Source organism: Mastacembelus armatus, chromosome 9 (assembly GCF_900324485.2).
Source record: "Mastacembelus armatus chromosome 9, fMasArm1.2, whole genome shotgun sequence".
NCBI classification, from domain to species: domain Eukaryota; kingdom Metazoa; phylum Chordata; class Actinopteri; order Synbranchiformes; family Mastacembelidae; genus Mastacembelus; species Mastacembelus armatus.
In genome coordinates, this window is record NC_046641.1 from 4,665,472 (window position 1) to 4,688,113 (window position 22,642).

The 22,642-nt window shown below is 39.7% G+C and overlaps 1 protein-coding gene across 2 annotated transcripts in view; it reads right to left on the reverse strand.

Annotated features, from left to right (window-relative positions):
* sema4c (sema domain, immunoglobulin domain (Ig), transmembrane domain (TM) and short cytoplasmic domain, (semaphorin) 4C) overlaps positions 1-22,642 on the reverse strand; it is an 84,749-nt gene that overhangs the window by 26,986 nt on the left and 35,121 nt on the right. For both annotated transcript variants that reach the window (XM_026322014.2, XM_026322015.2), the window contains exon 3: positions 15,474-15,682. In XM_026322014.2, the coding sequence (XP_026177799.1) occupies positions 15,474-15,597 (124 nt within the window). In that variant the 5' untranslated portion in view covers positions 15,598-15,682. The remainder of the gene's footprint in view (positions 1-15,473; positions 15,683-22,642) is intronic.

Here is a 22,642-nt window from a genome sequence, read left to right on the forward strand (position 1 = left end):
GGATAATTGAATAATGTTTAAATGTTAAAGGGTTAAACGTTAATGTTCTTGCTAGCAAAATGGCTTTTAGTGTGCAGCGCTTTCCAGCTCAACACTAAATGAAACTAGTGCCTTATCATTTCATTGAAGACTCACTTTGACCTGATTTACACCTCTGCTCTGTACAAGAGCAAAGTGCTACAATGCATTTACAATAATCCCCCAATTCATATGTCCTGAGAGTGAACAATCTTTCATTTAAAGATAAGGACTTCACATTAACTAAAACTGCTAAAGTAACAAAACATCAACATAATATAAACGCAACCGAAGTTATGAACATTTTCCTAAACACTCTCACGGTTATAACTCATCAACTCCTAATGAGTTTGCAGAAACTACCCACAGTATCTAGCACCAAGATCTGTAAATTATTTCTGCAGGATGGACCGCTGCACTGAAAGCTTCCCAAGCTGTATTTACTTTAAGAACCTGGGGCAGAAGCCAGTCTACAGGCCAAGCCTGATAAGTCCCAGATCTGCATGTCAGAAGCAAGATAAGGTATGGGCGTCTGTTTAGAAAGCGTTGAGCAAATAAACAAGAAGCAATGATACTCTCTGTGATGAAGAATGCAGTTGTGTGTACCGTTACAGCTACCAGTTTAAAATCTAGGTTAGGCAACAACTAAAGCTTTTAAAGTAGCAGCATATTGATAACTGAAGATGATATCACCATAATCTATGACTGGCTGCAAGTCTACATAGTCTACATACAATCCTAATCGTTCTTATCTATAAAAAAGTGCCCCTGAAAGCTTCAATCAGCCATTTCTTTAATGCGAGTTTTAAAAGAGTTTCATTATTGACCCAGATGCCAAGATGTTTGTATTCATACACTTATTCAACAAAATTCTATTAAGACTGGTAATTTTCAAATTGAGAAAATCGACTAATCTTGTTTTGGAAAACTGCCTCAATTGTGCTTTGCCTCAATTTAACACAGCTTTTAGACTAAAGACTATTAAAATACTTATAAAGGCAGCATTACAGCATTAGGGACACTATTTCTATAGAAAAGGGGCAGCTTAACTCAGGCTATTCAGAACACCTATGCACAACAAGACAGGGATTTAAAACCAGAGCTAGGAGCATTATTGCAAATTAAAAATAAGATCAAAGTGACCATGCGAGCAGCATGCAGAAGAATGCTTCTGAATGCACACTCATAATGGGTGTAAATCTGCCAGTGTAATTAGACTGTTCATTATCTGGGGTGAACATTCAGATGCAGATCGCATTTTAATACCAGGCCTTTTACTCTGATTAGACTATCAGTCAGAGTATTATCGGAATATTAGCCCCAGTGTAAACCTAGTTATTGATCCTTTGACATCAAATTGCTGAATCAATGCGAGTTATATCTTGTCTGTGATTTTGGGGTGTTTCTCATTTTTGCAATCTCCAAAAGATTATGAGGAAATATTCTCTCAGCAGTTCCATCTGCAGCGTTTGAAAAGCCAAAGCTCACTATTTTTCATCAAAATTTTAAAAGAGGCACCCCCTATTTGGCTGTTCACACACAGGCACACACACGCACACACACACACACACACACACACACACACACACACACACATACACACACAAATCCCCTGACTAGCATGCAGACAAACTAGTGGTGCAGAGCAAAAGAGAAAGCAAGGCAGAGACAGGAGCAAAGCAAGAAATGATGATATTTAGTTTTCATTATCCACACTCCTGTTGCTTGTAGTGTCACCTTGTTCTCCCTCTCCTCTTCTTTCTCATTTTATCTGGACTGAAAAAATGTGTACAAAATGTGAGGCAACCACATCCTGCGCTCCACATAACGTGATCTCATAAATTGAATAATTTGTTTTTGTTTTCCGCAGTATGAGTATTTTCACTTCTTTTGCTACTGTTCCTACTGAAAAAAGCAGCTGAAATCCAGGGAGGGAATAGCAGAGACTGGTCTGATTTAGGGTGTGACTAACTGCTCATGTGATGCTGTGGCCTGGATGGCACCAAATAGACTTATATACTGTACGTGGAGAAGCAGTGTCTGTGTGAGACAAAAGCAAGAGAGGTTAGAAAAGTGAGGCTTGTTACTGAGAGCCTGGTGGTATAGCTGTTAAACCATTAAGACGCCCTTGATGCCATTGAACTGCAAGACTTTCTTCATGGAAAGTAAGGTCAGTTTTAATAGCCTCTTTTACAACCAGCTGATACCAAATAATAGGCCTACAATTTAATGCCTGTTCTTGGAAGATTCTGTTTTTGTTGCTTTAAATACAAGGAGATCACTTTTGTAGTTTTACAGAAACATGGACCATTTCACAATAAAAGCGGGACCAAAATCAAGACAAACAAGCTCAAATTTGGAGCTAACAGGGGTTACAGGTACTAAAAGTGCACAAAACAATGAAACCTTTGAAGATCTACAGTTCCTAGACCAACCACTGATGAAGACTGTTAAACCTGGTTGAAAGTTATTAAAGCAAAAGTGCTTGGTCATCCAAGCTTCAGTTCTTGGTGTCAAACTTCTGTCGTGTCCAGTGAGACAATTTCAAAAAGCCTCCACATGGTCTGGCTTTATCTGACCTGCTAATATCACTTACCCTTTTGTTTGTTTCCCTTATCTTTTGTTTTAGAGTAGTGAATCATTTAACTTTCAGGCAAGGCCAATAAATCTGACCATAAATGTTTTTATTTTACATTTGCTTTTACAACACTGCTTTACTCTCACATTATATCAAGACACGTTTGATATCAAATGCTTTCACATTAGTAATATATTGTTACATATGATCAGCTTCTCCAGGCCCCGGGGGACCCCTCCACAGGCAGAGCTAGAGGAAGATCGAGCAGATAATTAATTTGATACTTTATCTTGTTTTCATTTTCGCAATACAAATTTCACATTGAACATAGCTGCACAGTGCTTTGATAACTACTGACATATGACAGCAAAATTTCTATCTTGACTGTGAAAGATTTCTTTGGGGTCCACAGATCATTCCCTTCTTACACACCAGCCTGGTCAGTGGCCTGCAGGTGATTTAAGTTTGACATACCTGACTCAGGACTTTCACAATGTCATATTATATTCAGATATCATATATATATATATATATATATTCAGAACTTTAACTCTAACAAATATCCTATGTTTCAGTTGAAACATGTTGTGAGAGGCACAGGAGGACTACGACTGATAGAAGAAAGAAGTGAGTAAGTAACCAAAGGAAGGAAGGGGGAATAAGTACTGCAGTCAGCTTATTATCTGAAGAGCAGCGATGTATAAACATTGGAGGGTATGTACGGATGAGCAAGCTAGATGAGAGTGAGTGAAGAGAGAGCGAGAGAGAGAGAGAGAGAGAGCAAGCGGCAAGAGAGAGAAGTGAGCACATCTGCTGTGTTCCACGCAGTGAGGCAAAAAAACTCCAGAGCTGACACACTTTTACTGAAGTACATACACGCAAACACAAGCTAGACGCACTGGTGTTGAGATACGTGGCTAAACAAACACACACACACACACACAAATCGGTGCATGTAGGTACACGTGTATGTGCAGTGAATAAACTGTCTATGTGTAAGCTAAAAGACACATTGCATATGTGCACACACACACGTGCTCCCACAGTCCTGAATCATTCTCCAGGGTACCTGTTCAGTGACTTGAACCTACACAGAGAAAGTTTTGCTCCGAGTGGCTTGTTTGAAGTGATCAGTGGTTGTGTCATTAGGAGGCGATACAAGCAGACACACTTACCATCTGCCACCACACTGTGGCAGTCCTGAGGCTACCTGCTGTGTGTGTGTGTGTGTGTGTGTGTGTGAGGTTGTAACCTCTGTGAGTATGGGTTTCTCTATAATAGACATAAGCATTTCAGTGTTTATGCATAAGTGAACAAAAGCATAAATGTATGAAAAGGTTGCGAGTTCAAAAATATGCAAACAGCATTCATAAGTTAAAAAAAATCTGACTCTTAAAGATATTTTTGTGCCTGCATGGTGTTAAACTGTGGGAGAAATAAACCAAAGGCCATTCTTTGTTCTAATTTCAGACTAGAAACCAAAAAAAAATGGGAACTGTATATTAAAATTAAATCCAGTCCAAAACACAAAGGCAGCATACTGCAACCCTAAAGAGATGGACAACCTTAACCTTATTCTGATGTACTAATGGTAATGCATCCAACCCTCGTATACTATATGATATATTTACTGTATGTTGGATATTTGGTAACTGTTTAAAGCTTTAAACCAGAACTTTTCATTTGGTGTGTATGTGTCTGTGTGTGTTTGAGCAGTTTGGGTTGAATTACTTAGACAAAGCTTTTTAAGGGATGGAAGAAAGGGTAGAAGATAAATAAAAGAGTGTGAATGATAAATGAAGGGCACAGACGAAGGGAAGTGTAATGAGTCCAACAGATGACCAGAGAACAAAAGGGCAAAAATAGAAAAGAGAAAGGAAGACTATAGACAGACCACACCGAGGGCCATTGCAGATCACTGCGCTACAAGATCTCTTCACTGCCTGTGTGTATATTAATCTTCAGATGGGTGTGAGAATGTGATAAATGGAGGTAGTACAGAGACAAAGCCAGTCTGACATACAATTGGATCAGTGAGGATTGATTACATATACCATTGACAACACTACAACGACTTATTGGAAGAAACATATAGGTTTATCAACTTTACTGGCACACAAACTGAATGAGAAGATACTGAAAAAAGCCATTTTGGCACTTTTGCAAATTTTTATTCCACTGACTAAACTTACGTAGGCTGTATTTTACATCAGTGGTTGCCAACCTGGAGGTTGAGCTACCCAAGGGGTACCAAGATAAATCTAATGGGAAAACAAATAAATCTGTCAGAGAAAATTGCTTTTTTCCCCTGACCTTTCTCTTTTTTTCTTTAAATGAGACACATCTGAGGAGAAAAAAAAATCTTCCTGGCTGAACTGCTAAAAACTCTTGCTCACACTAAACTGTGGTGATGGGTCACAAGCGGATATGGCTTCATTTAAAGAGTCACATAAATTTAAAGTGTGCATTAAGCAGAAAAAAGGCCCTGAAATCCACATATTACTGGGGATTATATTATACTATATTACTGATGTAGGCAATGATCTAATGTGTATGCAGCTTTTTGAAGTTGTAGTTGGTTGAAGCAAATGTAATTCACACATAATTGGGTAGTTATTTCTATAACAGTGCCTTATATTTTATAAATATATGATGTGTTTTGTAAGTAAAATCTTTTAAGTACTATAGCTGCCAGATGAATGAAGTTTCCCTCTGTAATGCTGTGATATTAAAAAATGCATGGTGCAAAATAAAAGTACTTACAGTACTTGAGTAAATCTACATTGTTACTTTCCACTATTGTCAAAGACATGTACTCATTATCTTTGAATGCACCTGTGAACTGGGAGTATTTGGAACATCTTGTCTCTTTTTAGAAAACCTGAGAGAGACAACCAATTTCACGTTAGCCTCCTTCTCTCTCAGTGACTATTTTTACTTTCTGTTTGATGCAGATGTCTGAATGTGCTTCAACATATCACAAAAAATTAGGTTATGTTATGTAGCATGTCTGTATGACTGCAGCGTCGACTGCACAATAATGAAACTTCAGAAAGACTATTTTCAACAGGATGATGCACTGTAGCAAACAATGAGAAAAGCTCATCCTTATAAAATGTATTATGTTCATTTTTTACAATAAAAGGTAGAAGTTTAACTATTGTGTATCAAATATTATAGCTTCCTGGATTGGAGCAACAAGGACAAAAAGTAGCTATCTCAAGCCAATGTCAAGGCTGTCCAAGCTGATTTCACTGTGTGCAAAAATGAACTGAAAACAAAACCTGCCTTAAAGTATCAAGCCATCAAGATGTTACAACATGAACCAGTGAAATCAAAAGCCTTATGTTATTAATACTGGGAGTCGCTCTCTCTTTGGAGTCACATTAAGTAGTGGGACTCCTTGGAAAAATTTCCCTGTCAGAGACTGCATCCTCTATAATGTATTGGGCCTGTGCATGTAAGCCTGTGCACGCTTGCACATTGCAGGGTATATCAGGGTCATGTTGCAGAGTCACCATCCAGCCCAGTTCAAACCAAAGTGGGCCAAACCAAGCCAGACCAAACAGAACTCGCATGTGGGGTGGAGAAGGAGAAAGAGTGGACAATGGGGCAGAGCGTCTGTTGCTTCGCGGCCGGCTGAAAAGAGCTCGATGCGGACATCACCTCTGTGATCTGCCTCCATAAGCCTTCTAACAGTTCCAGCCTCCCTCTCCCTGCCTGCTATAAATACACCCATCCTCTACTTAAAGCTTCTAACCGCCGAGCCACTCGCACACCAAACTATGATTAAAGGCCTATTTTAGGCAGAGCTTTGAAGCAAACACAGAATGAGAGGCAGACAGACAGACAGAGGAGGGACAAACATCGTGCAACGCCCACACAAGCATGCAGATATACCCGAGCATGCACACAGAGCCCCGTCAGACCTTCATCTGTGCAGGTACCCTCTTTGAAGAAAAAAAAAAAAAAACAACAACACGGAGCTCACAAAGACACACACACTCCCACGTAGATGCAGGAGCTTTGTCTGCTGAACAGATGACAAGTTCACAGGGGAATCAGGTCTACGACAGAATGAGAGCATGGAGGCAGAATGAGACAAGAAAGGGAAAGACACACATGCTTTCACAAGCCACATTTGCAAAAATACCTTTTGTTGATTGAGGGGTGAATTTAGGTTATTAAAGACTATATGCTATTGTAATTTAAGAATGAATGAGATTTATAGGATTATTCAGGCTGCCACACAACCCGCTCATGGCTGAATCAATATGCTATAGAAAATAAAAGTAAGTACAAGGGATGAATATATAATAAAAGTATATGCTTTAAGGCAAATAATTACTTTGCATGGCTTGAATCTTTAAAGCAGTTTGTTGGTTATGGAGCCGTTGTGTTCTCTTTAAAGATTTATCATTATTGTTTTTGATAAAGAGTGATGGCAACCGGATTCAATTCAATAGAATTGGAAGAGGGTGAGATGAAGGGATGTGAGAGTGGGAGGATAGGAAGTGGTAAAAGTGGATTAACACAACAACAGAACAAGTTGACACAGTCGGGGTATAGTTTCTGGGGGTTTAAGTGCAAAGATGAAAGTGGAAGGATGCGGGGATGAGACAGCTCAGCCGTGGGTGGGTGGGACACATATTGCAATCCACAACAAAAGAAAAAATCTAGCATTGGTTGATGACACAAGTGAGGTTTTTCCATTCCAGGGTCAGGGTTCGACATGTATGCATGGTACAGTGGCAGGCACCAGCTGTGCAGAGTTAGGCCTTTTTGTATGATGTTGGGATGATGACACACAAAGGGAAATAGAGGCGAGTCTGTAGTGGTCAGTGGTGCAGCATCGCACCAGCTTTGGAATCTGACTCACCCACCGAACAACATTCATGACACACTCACATCTGATGTATTTGATGTTCAAACCATTATTAAGAAAGACCAAACACCCCCATACTGCTGATAATCTGTTCATACATGAAATTCAGGACTGGGTGCCACAGAAGCCCAGTGTAGAAGAGTTATGTTTATATTTGAAATCAAACAGCGACATTTAGGCAGCAGTTTCTTCCTTTAACAGATGTGATCATAACCAATTAAAATTAAAATGATAAATCATATCAGATGTCACCGACTGACTTAAACTCTGATACTGAGCAGTTCATAAAGTACAATCCATCCTAATCCTTTGTTAGGTTTCAAGCACATTTTGCATCTTGTTCATACTGGATGTTAAAAGAAAAAGATGGAGATAAAAAGGTTATTTGGAAAGTTGATGTTTTAGAGAATATAGACTTCTGATGAACCTTTTGACTGTAAATGGTACGTACAGCAGTATCAAGGATAGATTTTATTCATACATGCCCTACAGGTACTTTGCATTATGAACTGGTAATTAATAACCTTAAATTAAAATGATCATATCATTTAGGTGACAAATGCTATTAAAGTAGTGATGCCTGGCCTTTACAAACTTCTCCAATTACTTGCTCCCTCCACCAATTTCCAGAGGTGAAGAAGGGTACGATGGCTATCACCTTTAAAACTATATGCAATTCTCTGTCTGGAGCCAGCCTTTAGTTTGTTGGTACTGGGCTACTGTAGAAACATGGCTGCCTCCGTGAAAGGAGACCCGCTCCATATGTACATTTAAAATGCTTATTCAAAGATTTACAAAATACAATGGTTGGTAATTTCTGGTGATTACACACTTATGACAACATATTTGTGAATATTATATTCCATTTCTGCTAATAGATCTTAAATATCACCATTCGAAATGAGGGAACCTGACTTTTAAACTTGATTATGTGCCTGTCAATCCCATGTTGTACTGTGATAATAAATATGTCATCAAACTGCATTATTGCCTTGTAAATTGAACTGTTACATAGAAACATACTTCACATGTGAAAACCAAACATTTTTATACTGTGATTTTTTTTTATAACACCTGTATATATTATGTACAAAACCTGTGTGCCTGTGTGCATGTGCCTAAAAATTAAGTCATTGCCACTGCTGTTTCACATGTGATAAACCATATGCCTCTCATAATAAGAAATTCCTAAATAACCACAAGTGAAAGTGGTGTCTTACATTCAAATCTTATTCTTACATAGAATGTCAGAAACCCAGGAATGTGTGAAATGTAGTGGTGGTAGCAAACCAGTGCATCAGTTCAACCGTGGGACTGTTGCTACAAGAAAGTGCTTTGGCTAAGACTTGCATTCGAGTGGCATTTTAATTTAAATCCACATGCCCACTTGCCCACACATCAGCTCTTATAAAGTGGGTATGACAACAGAGAGCACTCCAGGTCCTGACATCTGGTCCCAGCTGTTAATCTTCACTCACCAATCAGCATGGGGTCAGGGGATGAGTGACACTTGCAACAGATAAAAAGCAGTGATGAATCTCTTTCTTCCATCCCTCCCTCCTTCTCCTCCACCCATTCGCCCAGTCACGCACAGCCTCTCTCTGCCTCACTCTCAACCACTTATTACTGTAATTGGAGGGTTTGGATAGATACGGCAGAGAGACAGAAGGAAGAGGAAAAAGAGGAAAGATTTAGAGAAAGAAGGAGGGAGAGTTTTCTGGAGGTCAGGCGCCCAGCCCTTTTCCACTCCCCTTCGCCTCTGTGTTTTTTTTTCTCCCACCAGCTCTTATTCTTATCGTTCTCTTTCTAAATGAAGAAGCACACATTTGCTTTTGCCTTTCTTTAAAGATGCATGGCTCATGCTGAATCAAAGCTGGCCTGATTTTCAAATAAAATATTAACTTTCTCAGAAGTCCATTTCTCCTACTCTCTTCACCTCGTCTTTTCCTTCTGTTATTCTTTCTTTGCTTCCTTTCTTTGTTGAACCACAGCTGTTGCATTTTGTCATACTTTCTGGCTTGCTGGCCGCTGTCATTGGGCTGGGCTAAGGAGTGTACGTGGTTGTGTGTGTGTGTAAGAATCCGACGAGAGAAACCAAAAAAGGAGAGAGGATGTTTGAGTAAGTTTGAAAGAAAAGGGAATGGGAGAAGACAGTGGTGTTATTAGCTTAAGTATTTTCTGTGGGCAGTGGAAAATGTCTGGGTTAAGAGTGTCTAAAGCCTATAGCCTAAAACAACATCATGGATGGTCCATTCAGCTACGGCCAATTCAGCAAGAAATAGAAGGGAAAAAAGAGCAGGTCAGTCACAGAGGCAAAGAAAGAAAGAAGATAGATAGAGATAGGAGCCAAAGGAAACAGAACCCCCTCCTCTTGAGTTTTTAAGTTTAAAGACGTGATTTTATATTTTTCACATTGACAACAAAATTCACAATATTAACTTATTTAAAGATATAAATATAAAATTGATTATATAATTGCTTGGTGGTTAGCACTGATTTATATTTAAAAAACTGATATGAAACTGGCGGGCAGCACGGTGGATGAGTGATTAGCAGTATTGCCTCATAGCAAGAAGGTTCCTGGTTTGAAACCCATCAGGGGCCTTCCTGTGTGGAGTTTGCATGTTCTCCCTGTGCTTGTGTGGGTTTTCTCCAGGTACTCTGGTTTCCTCCCACAGTCCAAAAACATGTATGTCAGGTTGATTGGTGACTCTAAATTGCCCATAGGAGTGAGTGTGAGTGTGTGAGGTTGTTTGTCTCTATGTGGCCCTATGATGGACTGGTGACCTGTCCAGGGTGGACCCCTGCCTTTCACCCAAAGAGAGCTGGGATAGGCTCCAGCTGATCCCTGGGACCGTGGTTAGGAATAAGTGGGTATAGATGATGGATGTATGATTGATCCTATCAAATGTGCAGACTTGAGTCACATGAATAAGTTTAAAATCAACGTAATTTCTACTACGTAAATCAACTCGAACTAAAGTTGGTTTCATAAGTGGTGGATGGGGTTCTCACTTAATTCCACTCACTCACAGGTTTTGCCACCACAGCATTACTAAATCTGGCTGTGCTTAGTTTAGACATGTTAAAAATACTGAGTTGATTTTCTAACTTTCTGCTGGTGATACTGTTGCACAACCTTTTTTTCTAATTACCATTGTCCAGTAAATGTAAATTTTATTGTTGAGCCTAAGTTACTTTAGCTAGTTTCACTTAAGTTTTTGAAATGACTGAATAACCTCCCCAACATTCAAACTGATGCTGTGAAGGCCCTGACAACACGCCTACAACAGACTTCATATTGTGCAAGCAGCAGAGAAAGGTGTGTATGGCAGTGCACACACACAGACAGCCCAAACACACCTGGGATTATCATGTTCAAATATACACAGAATGCTGTTGTCATCAAAAAATGCAAAGCAACAAAAAGAAAGCATGGCTAAGAAAATCTTAGGTAATTGCAGCTTTGTGAGACACCTGAGCCCGTACAAAGAACAGTAATCAAGCCCTGATATTCTTTGGACAACTTAAGCTGTTAGCTTTGCAGACATTCAATGAGTGAGCCCTTAACACAGTATGGTAATAAAATCCTTCCACCCAAGATTTTGCAGCATAAATGACATACTTTAAAATAAATAAGCAACTCATCAGTAAACAATCATTACCTCATAGTTATTACTTAGCCTAATGCTGCTGATAATCCGAATTCCCTAATGTCTCATTAGAATTGACAGGTCTTAGTGGTCTTGATGTGAAATTTCATACCTAGACTTTAGACTGACTGATGACTTCCAAAACATTGACTTTGCCCCATCTAACATGTTTTAATTCATTACCATTAACATAAATAGGTATGTTTAATAATTAAATATTCAATATGTGTATTCATATGCTACTGAACTGCACTGTTTAGTAACATTGTCTGAAAACAACAGTGTAAAGCTGATTTAGAAAATTACTGAAACTATTTATTTTTTGACCTGCAATAAAAGATTTACGTCCCCAGTAGGATCAGTGGTCTTATGAGATTTGTGCGCAGTACAAGTATAGAATAATATCAGCCTTACACTTTAACTAAAGTAAAAATTATGGTTATTAAGACCTTTTGCAAAAAACGATGAATGAGAAACTTGTACAGTACGAACATAAATATGAAATATAATGCACATTAAAATGAAAAGAAATCAAGATACATGCACGATGTCAGTGATTAGAATGAGAGAATATCAGAGAAAAATGAAAAGTTGTGTAAATTTACAACTCTCATTAGCAGCTCTACGCAGACCATACATAATGAGTGTACATAAAATGTCTCATTAGAAGCCAACAGTGATTTTTTTTCCTCCATAAATGTGATAAGTTACTGGTGAGGAATAACAAGAGCTTAGAATTTAAAATGTCAACATCTGACTTTTAAAAAGTGAGAGAAGAAGAATTGGATAGATAGTGAGAGAAAGAAAGATGCATTAAGGGAGGATGTTTGTGTTTTTTCTTCTGTGACCTCATGTAAGCTTCATGTAATTGCTGGGCAGGGGTGGAGGTGGTGTTGGTGGTGGTGGTGGTGGTGGGGGGTAAATATTATCTCTTCAGTCATCTCTGCCCCACCATAACCCACCCAAGTCACACACACACATACCTCCTATACTGGCCCGGAGCTCCAAATCCCTCAGACTGCCCGCCTAAGCAGTACACACACCACTCACCCACACATATAAACAAAGGGAGATTAGATAGACAGACTCACAGCTACACACACACTCACACACACTGCACAAATAGGTATAAACACACACACACACCCTGCATTTTCTCTCACTCCTGTTTTTCATTGCTTTGTCTCAAGTCTTGAAAACTCCACAATGCACACACCGTAATATTCACACTCACAAACCCACACACTCCAACTAATACTAAATGAAACACAGAGTGAATGGCCTGCAGAGTGTGTTTGTGTGTGTTTTTCTTTCTCTCTGTCATTTGTCTGAAGCTACATTCTGTCCATTTAAGGCAGTTAGTGACTGGCCCCTCTCTCCCTGTGTCTCTCTATGTCGCTTATTCTTGCTTTCTTTCCATTATATATCTTCTCTCTCTCCTTTCATTTTGCTTCCCTCCTCCAATCCATCCCACCCTCTTTCTGCAGCTTTGTTTTTCCATTTCGCCTCTCTCCTATCTCCTATCTCCTCCTCAGCACTGTGGCAAGAACCCATCCATATAAGTCATTTAAACCAGTATTGAGCCTGAAAAAAATCTCATTTTTCTGTAACCAAGTGGAGAAATCTGTCAACGGGTAAGATAATCCTACTTGTTTTCAATGCAAATCAATTTGCATCAAGAATCTTTCTGCACTAAAGTGCCACATCCAATCAAGTATTATACAAGTGATATGATCTGCCTGCTCTCATGTTTCATGGCAATGATTTTATTTCTGAGATGTTCAGAAAGAAAAGAAAAGAAACATAATAAGCCTGAACTAGCAGCGATTAGAGTTATCATGTTTCTACAGGTAAATATATTAATCTCTTTTGTCAAGAAAATTAGATACTTTTGTGGAGTGCATCTTTTCTGGTCCTTCCTTATAAGACCATGTGTGCATGTGTCCCTGTTTGCCCTGTCTGGGCTGTGTCTTTACCACGTTGTGTGCTGGCCAAAGTGCAGCATAGATCTGGGCCACTCTGTGCCAACACTGGCTTTGCTTTGTCACACTGGTGCATGACACCCTAACGATTGTTTCCCCACCATTCTCTGTTCTCACGTCTCACCACAATGCCTGCATCATGGAGGGATGAGATCAAGGAGAACTGCATGAAAAAAAGAAACATGGGGGTGTGGGAGTGGGGCGGTGGGGGGGGGGGGTGGGGCCATGCATGATAGTGACATGAGAAAGCAGCTTTGGAAACAACCCCACACCCCACCGCCACCACTGCTACCACCACGCGCCATTCTCCTCAAGAGTGGCTGAAATCTGAGCTCTATGTGAAAATGCTATAAGAGCATTTCAGGTTGATACGATGAGCTGCAGCATACAAAGCACAAAAGGGAGGGGAGGGATAAAAGGCAAAAAGAAAGAGGAGAAAGAGAAGGAAAAGGAGAGATAGATATGGGATGAAAGAGGGGACAGGTGGTACAGAGAGGTGAGAAAATATATTTTCTGTTCCCCAGATTTTATTCCCCTCTCTTTATAGAATTTCCATAATCCCCAAGAGAGAAAATGCAGCACTTCCCCTTTGAGGGATTAAAAAAGAGTATTTCTCAGCTTGCAACAATTGGCATTGTTCAGTGAAGAAAGCCATCCTGGCTGCAGAGGAGGGCTGAGATAAAGACTGCAAATACAGCTGAGCACTAAGATTAGACTGATGGATTGTTTTACTGAGGGTCAATGTAGGCCCTTTAACAAAAACCAGAAAGCATTCACTTCTGATACACATTTTTATAATTACTGGTTTTGTATTGACCAGATAAATCAGGTTGGAGGCTTATACCCAGGGACATGTAGAAAGAATCTTAGGGGCAGGGGCTCACATACGCCACCCTTTGAAAGTTTGAATACGCCTGAGGAGCCACATCATGACTGATAGCACATCATCTTTCTCTTTGTAATTAACTTAAGAACAATCTGGATTTGGGCTTGGGATTGTGGTCTTGCTTCAGGACAAAATTAGTGCCAGTTGATTTCCTGAAGACATAGCATGACGCTGCAAGATGGAATGACAGCGATGGTGTTTTTTAGTACTCCCTGGATTCTGAGGAGAACTTCAACTTGGTCTGCAGCAAAACACCCCCAAACCACCACAGATACTTCCCCGTTTCACTGATGGGGCGACACATTAGGCATTTCAGACCAAAAAGTTCTAGGGAATCAGTCTTGGGAGCTATTTGCACTGTACTATCCCTTAATGCAAAACTTGCTTTGAGCTTGAGCTGATAGTAAAATGTGACGTCAAGAGACTGCAGACCACTCATAAGCGCTATGTTCGACCACGTCTGACATGAGAACCAAAAACCCAGCATTGTTAAACACAGTGACTTTGTTTCCAAATTGCTAACGTTACTCGCAAAACACCAACGAGGAAGTGTGGATGATGGCCCCGCCCACATTGAGGTGGTACTCAATTGTAATCGAAAATGACTCGAGTGGAGTTTGGCTGAGTAGTGCTAAAACTGTGCAATGTAAAAGGGGCAATAGTGATGTAAGTTTTGCATGACATTCACGACACTAGCAAAAATGTTCACTTTTTGCCTTTTTGAAAGCTGCTAACACTACCAAAATTACTTTCTAATTAGCTTTCTACATTGTTTGCTGTTTGAAAGTGCTAAAATTGGGTTCTAAGAACTATCAGAGTTCTCGTTTCCTATGGTGCAGACAGACAAAATAGTTCCTCTAGTCCAACAGAGCCAACTGTAGAATCATGCTTTCCCCTCCCACTTTGTGTCAGGTCAGAGTTTACGACAAGTGAAGGCCCTTTTAACTGTACACACTGATATTGTCTTTTTTTGGCAATTGCTCTGATCTTTCAAAACTATAACTCCTATTAGCGTTTTTTTTACCGTTTTCTGTATGTTCATGTTGTACCCACAGATATCAGCCTAAGAGAGCTGCCTTACAAGGTCTGGTCAGACAAACATTTAAAAAAGTAAAATTATCCAGACTCCAGCTTTACTTAACTTTGACATGCAAAATTGCAACTTTGACCAAAAGCAACTCATACTGACGGTGCCCACCAGTGCCAAAATAGAGAAAGCTATCATATCTTTTATAAAATAGAAATAAATCATGAAAAATATGTCTTTTAACTGTGTGAGCTCACTGTCCTATTAGCGACCAAGGTCAGTCATTACATAAAAATAAATAAGAGCTCAAAAATGTTTTTGTCACATATCACTCGTGTAAAGGGTGAGTTAATTAGAACTTGAAAAGGAATTCTTCAGGTCTGGTTTTCATTAAAAGTTTCAATGGATCCTTCTCTATCAGCTGGTACTGCACTTTTCACTCACCCTGGTGTCGAACAGTCTTGCGTGGGATTGGATTCCAGTTGAGGCCCAGTGACTTCTCCCATCCAACCAGAAGCATCAAGAGCAAGACCTTTGTCCCACCCATGGCTCCCATGTCACCTCCCATTAGTGGGTACTGTCGTTGAGTGATGGATCAAGGATTCAATCAGCTGATCAGAGCAACTCGAAAGAGAAGCTGAGCCCTTGGCAGCCTGCCGAGAGAAAGAAAAAAAAGAGGACGTCAGCTTGAAGCAGAGATTCACTTCCTTTATTGGCTTGGCTGTTCATCACAACTGTATTCGAAATATGCACATTTTTCAAAAAGCCACTCAAAACATTTCACATCTGAAAATGAACAAAAGATTAATTTCTCGCTTTAAAAACATGTACTATGAAATTGAACACAGTCATCAAAATCCGCAGTAATTTGAAACAAAAATGAGTTATGCAAATCATTAAAGTCACCAAGGATGTAGCTGTTATCAGACTATGCATCCCTGTGTGTGTATGTGTGTCTGTCTGTAACAAAAACAAACCAAAAATTTCAGTGACTTTTTTTCCATGGTGGTTATGCAGGAAAGTGTTCTCTGTCCCTCCCTCACTCTGAGTGCTAATCTAGCTATTGCTACTCAAAAAGCTCAGAAACAGCCTATCGTCACACTCTTGTCAAGTCAATTCAACAGCAGTATATTAAATTGGGGCAGACTTATCAAAGTTAATTGGTGCTGGCAATGCATCTAATGCCAGTGTGTTGGGAAATGAATGTCAAGGCAAGGACAATCCAATAGCACTGTGTTGTAAATGAATTGGTTTATACATAATGAACATGTCAAGTGTGTGGCTACAGAGCAGCAATACGGTGCAATAACAGCTCAGGATGATTGAGTTTTTATGGTGCTGCAGGTGATACTGGTGCACACACACACACACACACACACACACACACACACACACACACACACACACACACACTTGTGTGGACCTCTCAAAACAATCAAATGGCGGCCATTAAACCTTTAACTTATGGTATGTTCATATATCGTTATTTTGGAATAACTCAGTCATAAGCCGCTCAGTTAGAGGCATAAATATTTTTAGCACCATTGAAAATGAAACATTTGAACACCTTCTAAAAATACTTGTGAAATCAAGCATGAACACCCTTAAATAAGTACTCTTCTTTTTCATTTAGTATTGGGGTGTTATATTGGACTGTCGTCACCAGAGAATTTGCTTCAGCCACCTGTGCCTCAGTGATCAATGATGCCAACTGGGAGTTAAGAAAGAAATTACACATTGTGCTTGTTCTATAAAAAACTATTGATGGTTGTATTTATCTAGACAAATTTATTGGCTGAATCGTCCAAATAACAAATAAGTGTATTATTTTTCTACTGAAGTACCATCTAACCATGCACATGGTTTTACTTCATTTGTTTGCTCACAGTGGTAAAATTTAATAGCCTAGTCCCAACCATGTCTGCCCTAACGTACCCTAAACCTGACATCTTTTCTTAGCTGTGTCCATGAGCTCTCTCTGAGAGTTATGCATCTTTTGCACGTCCTTTAGAGTCTTAAGCAATCCTCAGTAAAACTGCGGAACTGACATCTACATTTCCACACACTTGGCCCATCACTGCAACTACACCAATGAAGATTATATTGCAGACACTGTAACATAATATGATAAACAATTTGCTTGAAGCATATTAATATTTTAAGGATAAATGGCAAAACAGTTTTAGTCACAGTTTTCAAAGAGGGAGTATTCCTTTACTACAATTATCTGCAATTATCTAAAGTACCTGTGACTGTTTAGAAAGAGAGGGCACTGTTACAGTTAAATGCCATTTAAATGCTGTAGCCACCACAAGTACATTTCTTGTACATTTGACTTTAGCACAACTATTGTAAATGTGAGGAATGATGATGGATCTCTCTTAGTGTCGCTATTCTTTTGTAGATCAAATATTCTCAAAACAATCAAATGTAAGGATACACACACACACACACACACACACACACACACACACACACGCACACACAGTTTATAAGCTTTTCCCTGTACACCTGAGGCTGCTGTGTATCATCAAGTGAAGTGGTGCCTTTGATGGTGCATGCTCATTGGAAAAGGGAGCCCAATGACTTTTAAACAGGCACAAAATGTCAAACTGTATTTACTTTCCCTCTGCCCAAATAAAGGAGATACCTCTGTACATGTAGCACATTTTATGTCTCCCACTCCCTCTCCCTCATCAATTCCCCCACATGAATATTAAATTCCCATGCTGGCAAACAAACATTTGGTCTATTTGGCTCATTGGCAGGGGAGGTAATTGAGATTTGGAGATGTGTGGGTGTAGGCACATGTGTGTGTTTGTGTGCCCACATTCAATCAACGTGACTGTTATTGATTACACTTTTGAGAGGAAAATAAGAAGAGGCTGAAAGGAGAAAAAATCAATCATAGTCCCCCCTCCCCCTTTCCACCCTCCACCTCCAGATCCGATCATGGCAACGTGCTGTTAAATGAGCGTGCTTAAACGCTAGGTCTGGGTGAAAGCTCTCCAAGCCTCGCGGTGCCAACTACCAGCTTTATTGGATCGATGCTAGAGGCCTTGCCGGCCAACGCTTGAGTGAGCTGAGAAGAGATTGAGATAGAGGGAAGGAGGGAGGGAGGGATGAAGGACTGAAAGAGAGAGCGAGTTAAGCAGAAAGAAAAAATACATTTGGAGATGCTGCAGGAGGCCTGCAATTTTTCATTTTCTTTTCTTCCTCAACATCCACTCTTCCTTCTCTGTGCTGAGAGGTAACAAAGTGAAGTGGGCATCCTGAAGGCTGGATTAAGTGAAGAGGCAGCGTGTAAACACTACAGGGGAAGATGAGATGGAACGGGATGGCAGAAGAGATTCTAGGCTTCTGTCTGTTTGATGAAAATCTTTAAAAACAATGTACACCTTGCTCTCTTTTCTGTCTTTTTCTGTCAACTGCCTCTTTCTTTTTTCCCTTATCTCTGCTTGTCCAACAATTAACTGAATACTATCAAGGCAGTATACTAAACGTTGAAAATATCCAGAAAACATTGCTTTATAAAAGTCATAGTAAAACATCAACATTAAAGTAGCACAGTTTCAAAGTTACTTTAATGTTTTTACTTTTTCATCTGTGCACGGAGGGACCGGCTGCATCAATAAGCTACTTTTAAGGAATTTAGCTATCATGCCAACTTGAAACTCAACTCGAAAGTGCATAATTATTAATAAAAAATTTGGTACAAATCAGTGACATATCGCTATTTGATTTAAAAGAGCCTCCTCAATGCAAAGATTAGGCATTCACATTTTAAAACTCCTGTGACAGAAACAGTTCAGCGAGATAACCTTCCTAAAAAAATATGACCATGCGGTCTGGGGGAAAGATCTTTAGTGATTTAAAGGTTCGCATTTCAGAAAGAATTAATCAGGACTATGTAACAACTCTTTTCCACTTCTAAACACACAGCATCCCTGAGCCACTGCAAGATAATTGGACGTGAACTTAGATAAAAAAATGGTCGGGAGTTGACAGGTTAACAGATTACCTCACCAGCAGCAGCGCTAGTTTTAAGAACATGTACAGCAGCTATAAAGCTATTTAAAACAACGGGGAGATATTCTTCAGTTGAGTCCGATTCATTTAGCTGCTTTAATAGCATACATTGGGGAGCATAGAGGGATTCCATACAGTGCCAATATAGAAAATTGAGCCATTCACCACAGACCAAAAACATTCAACTGAGGACAGATTAGCAGACTGCAGTAGTGTTTTCCATTCACTTTTGATGACTATGTCTCTTAACTTGACACCAGTCTGCTGCTAAAATTGCACAGTGAATCTTCAAGCTACATCTGCAGGAAACTTTATGAATGCCAGGGGGACGGCTGGAGTCAATCTATGATGTTATTTTCTTTTTCTTTCTATAAAACTGACTCTTATGATCCCTCGTTGTGTTGTTAGAAGTGAGATTCAGCCTTGCACTCCCCTGACGTCCAAATTAACTCACTTACTCTGCCTCTCACCATGGCCTCTGTAAGGTTCTGTGGTGTCACATAACTCTGCAGGCGGTATCAAATCATCTTTTAGCTGCTGGTGTTGTTGTTGAGCCCGGCTTAGCTAATGAGCTGAGACACAGCAGCCTAATAATGTCAGTCAGCACTCCACAATGGAACGCTTATTAAAACATACAGAGAAATAGGCCACATGTTCTGATTAGGTTGCTGAGTCCTGTGTGTGTTTTGGCCGTGCTTGTCAATGTGTGTCATTTCAGGCACATGTGTATCCTGTGTGTGTTCACTGTGTGTGTTTTTGTCTGCGTGTTTAGAAGTAAGATGAGTCCCTGTAGGGAGAGGCAATGCAGGGTGGTTTCTTCGAAGTTAGCAGATGTCGGAGTGGAAAAAGGAGAGACGAAGAAGGTTTTCAACCCCCCTGTGTTTGTCCTCTTTTCTCACTGCTGTATCTCTGTTTTCTGTTGTCCTCATCCTGCCCTTCATTTTCCCAGCCTCACCTTTCCTGGTATATTACCACACACACACACACACACACACACACACACACACACACACACACACACCCACACACACACACACACACACACACACACACACACACACACACACACGCACACACACGATGCAGTCCCAGCTGATTGCTAGTCCTTCCAGGCATTGTTTGACTTTTGACCCCAACTTTTGACCCTTCTACAGGTTACACAGCATAATGACACATCACCACCACCCTCCACTTCACTATTACACTGTGACTTAATGTTCCTTAACAACCCCCCCCAAAAACACACACACACACACACGACTACAGGACAACCCCCACTCTTCACCTTCCCTCTCACCTCTCTGAAAAATAAACAGAGCAGCTACCATCAGCTCTCTTTCTTCCTTCCTTCCTTCCTTCCTTCCTGCCTGCACGACCCACCCGTCCCTCCTCCTTTTATTGCTCCAGCAGTATTTAAAACACACATAAATACACACAAGTGCAAACACTGACACACAAAGGCTATTCCGACTAAAAAGAACAAGCTGAATCAAACATTTTCACACTATGTGGATGGAGGCCTGAGAGCAGTTCAATGACTTTTATACTGTTTCCCTCCCTTTGAAATCATCATAGCGGGCAGCTGGAGCAGTGGGTGCATTAATGGGGGATGGCGGATGGGTTTCTGAAGCTCCTGATAGCTGATTTTAAACATTGTATCATTTGAACAATGACAGAATAACAGTTGTTAGGATAGAAAAGTCTTTTCGACAACATTAAGAGAATTATAGGACAATTACGGTATTTAAACCAAGACCCATTCTCTGCAATTGATTTTTCTGTAAAATTACTGATAGTAATTACCATTACTTAAAGTAGAATAGCACTTTGGTGCAATCTAAAGATATGGCTATTGAACAGATTGTTGTGAAATTTCACACAGACATTCAGAATCACTACAGACTGACCTGTGTGATCCCCACAGGTCAGTTTTGTAGAGTATTTTGAGTTATTACTAAATACATGTAAAACTGCTGACATTTGTTCAGCCTCAGCTGTACTTTGTGTTTATTACTAATTAGCAATATTAGCATGTTTAAATGCTAAACTAAGATGCTGAACATGGTAAACATTATACTGCTAAACATCAGCAAGTTGAGCATCTTACCAATCTGACTTTAGCATTTAGCTTAGAGCACTGCTATCAGTGAGCACAGTATCACAGGGCTGTGTCACTGAACTTCTCTATACTCTTTTACAACAATCGTCAAATTGAGGAATCTCCATCATGTAGTCAGTGGATGTCACTGCAAAAAGAAAACAGTTTGATGGCTGGCATGGTTCAGCTTTTCAACTTTATTTTTTAAAACAAACTCTTAAAAATGAATTGTTTAAACATGATCTTTTTCTTGCAGAAGGATTAATTACCAAATGAGTATTTGTGATTCAAATGTATTGCTCAAAATGATATTTGAGAGTCTGTGAACCCACCCGAGAAGATGAATAATATGATAATTTTACCAGTTTAGATGAGACCAGGCTTTAAAAATGTTGAAGGTCAATCTCACAATTTCAGGAGCTTTGCACAAGAGTTTTAGCTAAATGTCTGGAATATATATGATAAAATATACAAAGACGCCAGCCCTGGTGATACATCAAATAATAGAGCTCAAAGATCTGGGTTCAAGTCCGGAGCAAAACGGCTATGAAACTGGAGTGAAAAAATATCACATTACAGCAGTCTCTGCAAAATTGATGATTTGTGGGATGTGTAGTGAGGGAAGTCAACATGGACTTAAGCATTTTTTTTTGCTATTTCTTCTTACTTATTCATGCAGTACTGCAGTCATTCGTGCAACAGGGCAGAAAAATAAAACACAGCTCTACATTGCATTGGGAAACTTCTTCCTGTCCAGTGACAAAAAAGATGAAGGCAACAGAGCTGATGCTACACTTTTATTCAGAGTGCAGCAGTAATGGAACAGACATGGACAGTCCACCGACAGTGAAACACAAACAAAGACACCGGTGGGTGTGCAAAGTGGCCAGTGTATGTGTTTGTGTATGATAGTCTGTTGATTTAAGCAAGTATGAAATAAACATTATCAAACAGGAGTGAATCTGCATCAAAGTGATTCCATTAACTAGAGTATGATATGCTATGCTGGCACTGATAAAAGACTGATAATCAAAGAGCAGTTTGATCAGCTGCATGTAGTGAGTTTATGTGTATGTATGAATGTACAAGATGAACACCAAACAAGCATGATCGTGCTTGCTGTTCTTCTTAAACCTCCAACACCATGTTAATATTTTGTTTGAAATTCTCTTTTAAAATTACTATCATCAATATGTGAGCCACCCATCAATTTTCATGCACCCGAGCACATGATTTCCTATATTTGCATACAATTAATGATTTACTAACCAGCAGTGAGGCATCAAGCAGTTCAAATGCATCGAGTTAATGTCATTGACTTTCCTTTCACATAGTGACTGGAATTCACTTCCCATTCTAATTACTTAAAATTGAAGCAGAACTAAGCAACGTTTTTGACCTTAAACAACCTATTTCCACTTGATAGAAAAAAAAAATCCCAGGAGGACTTGCAGTGTAACATCTTAGCCTTCTTCTCTGCTGCCTC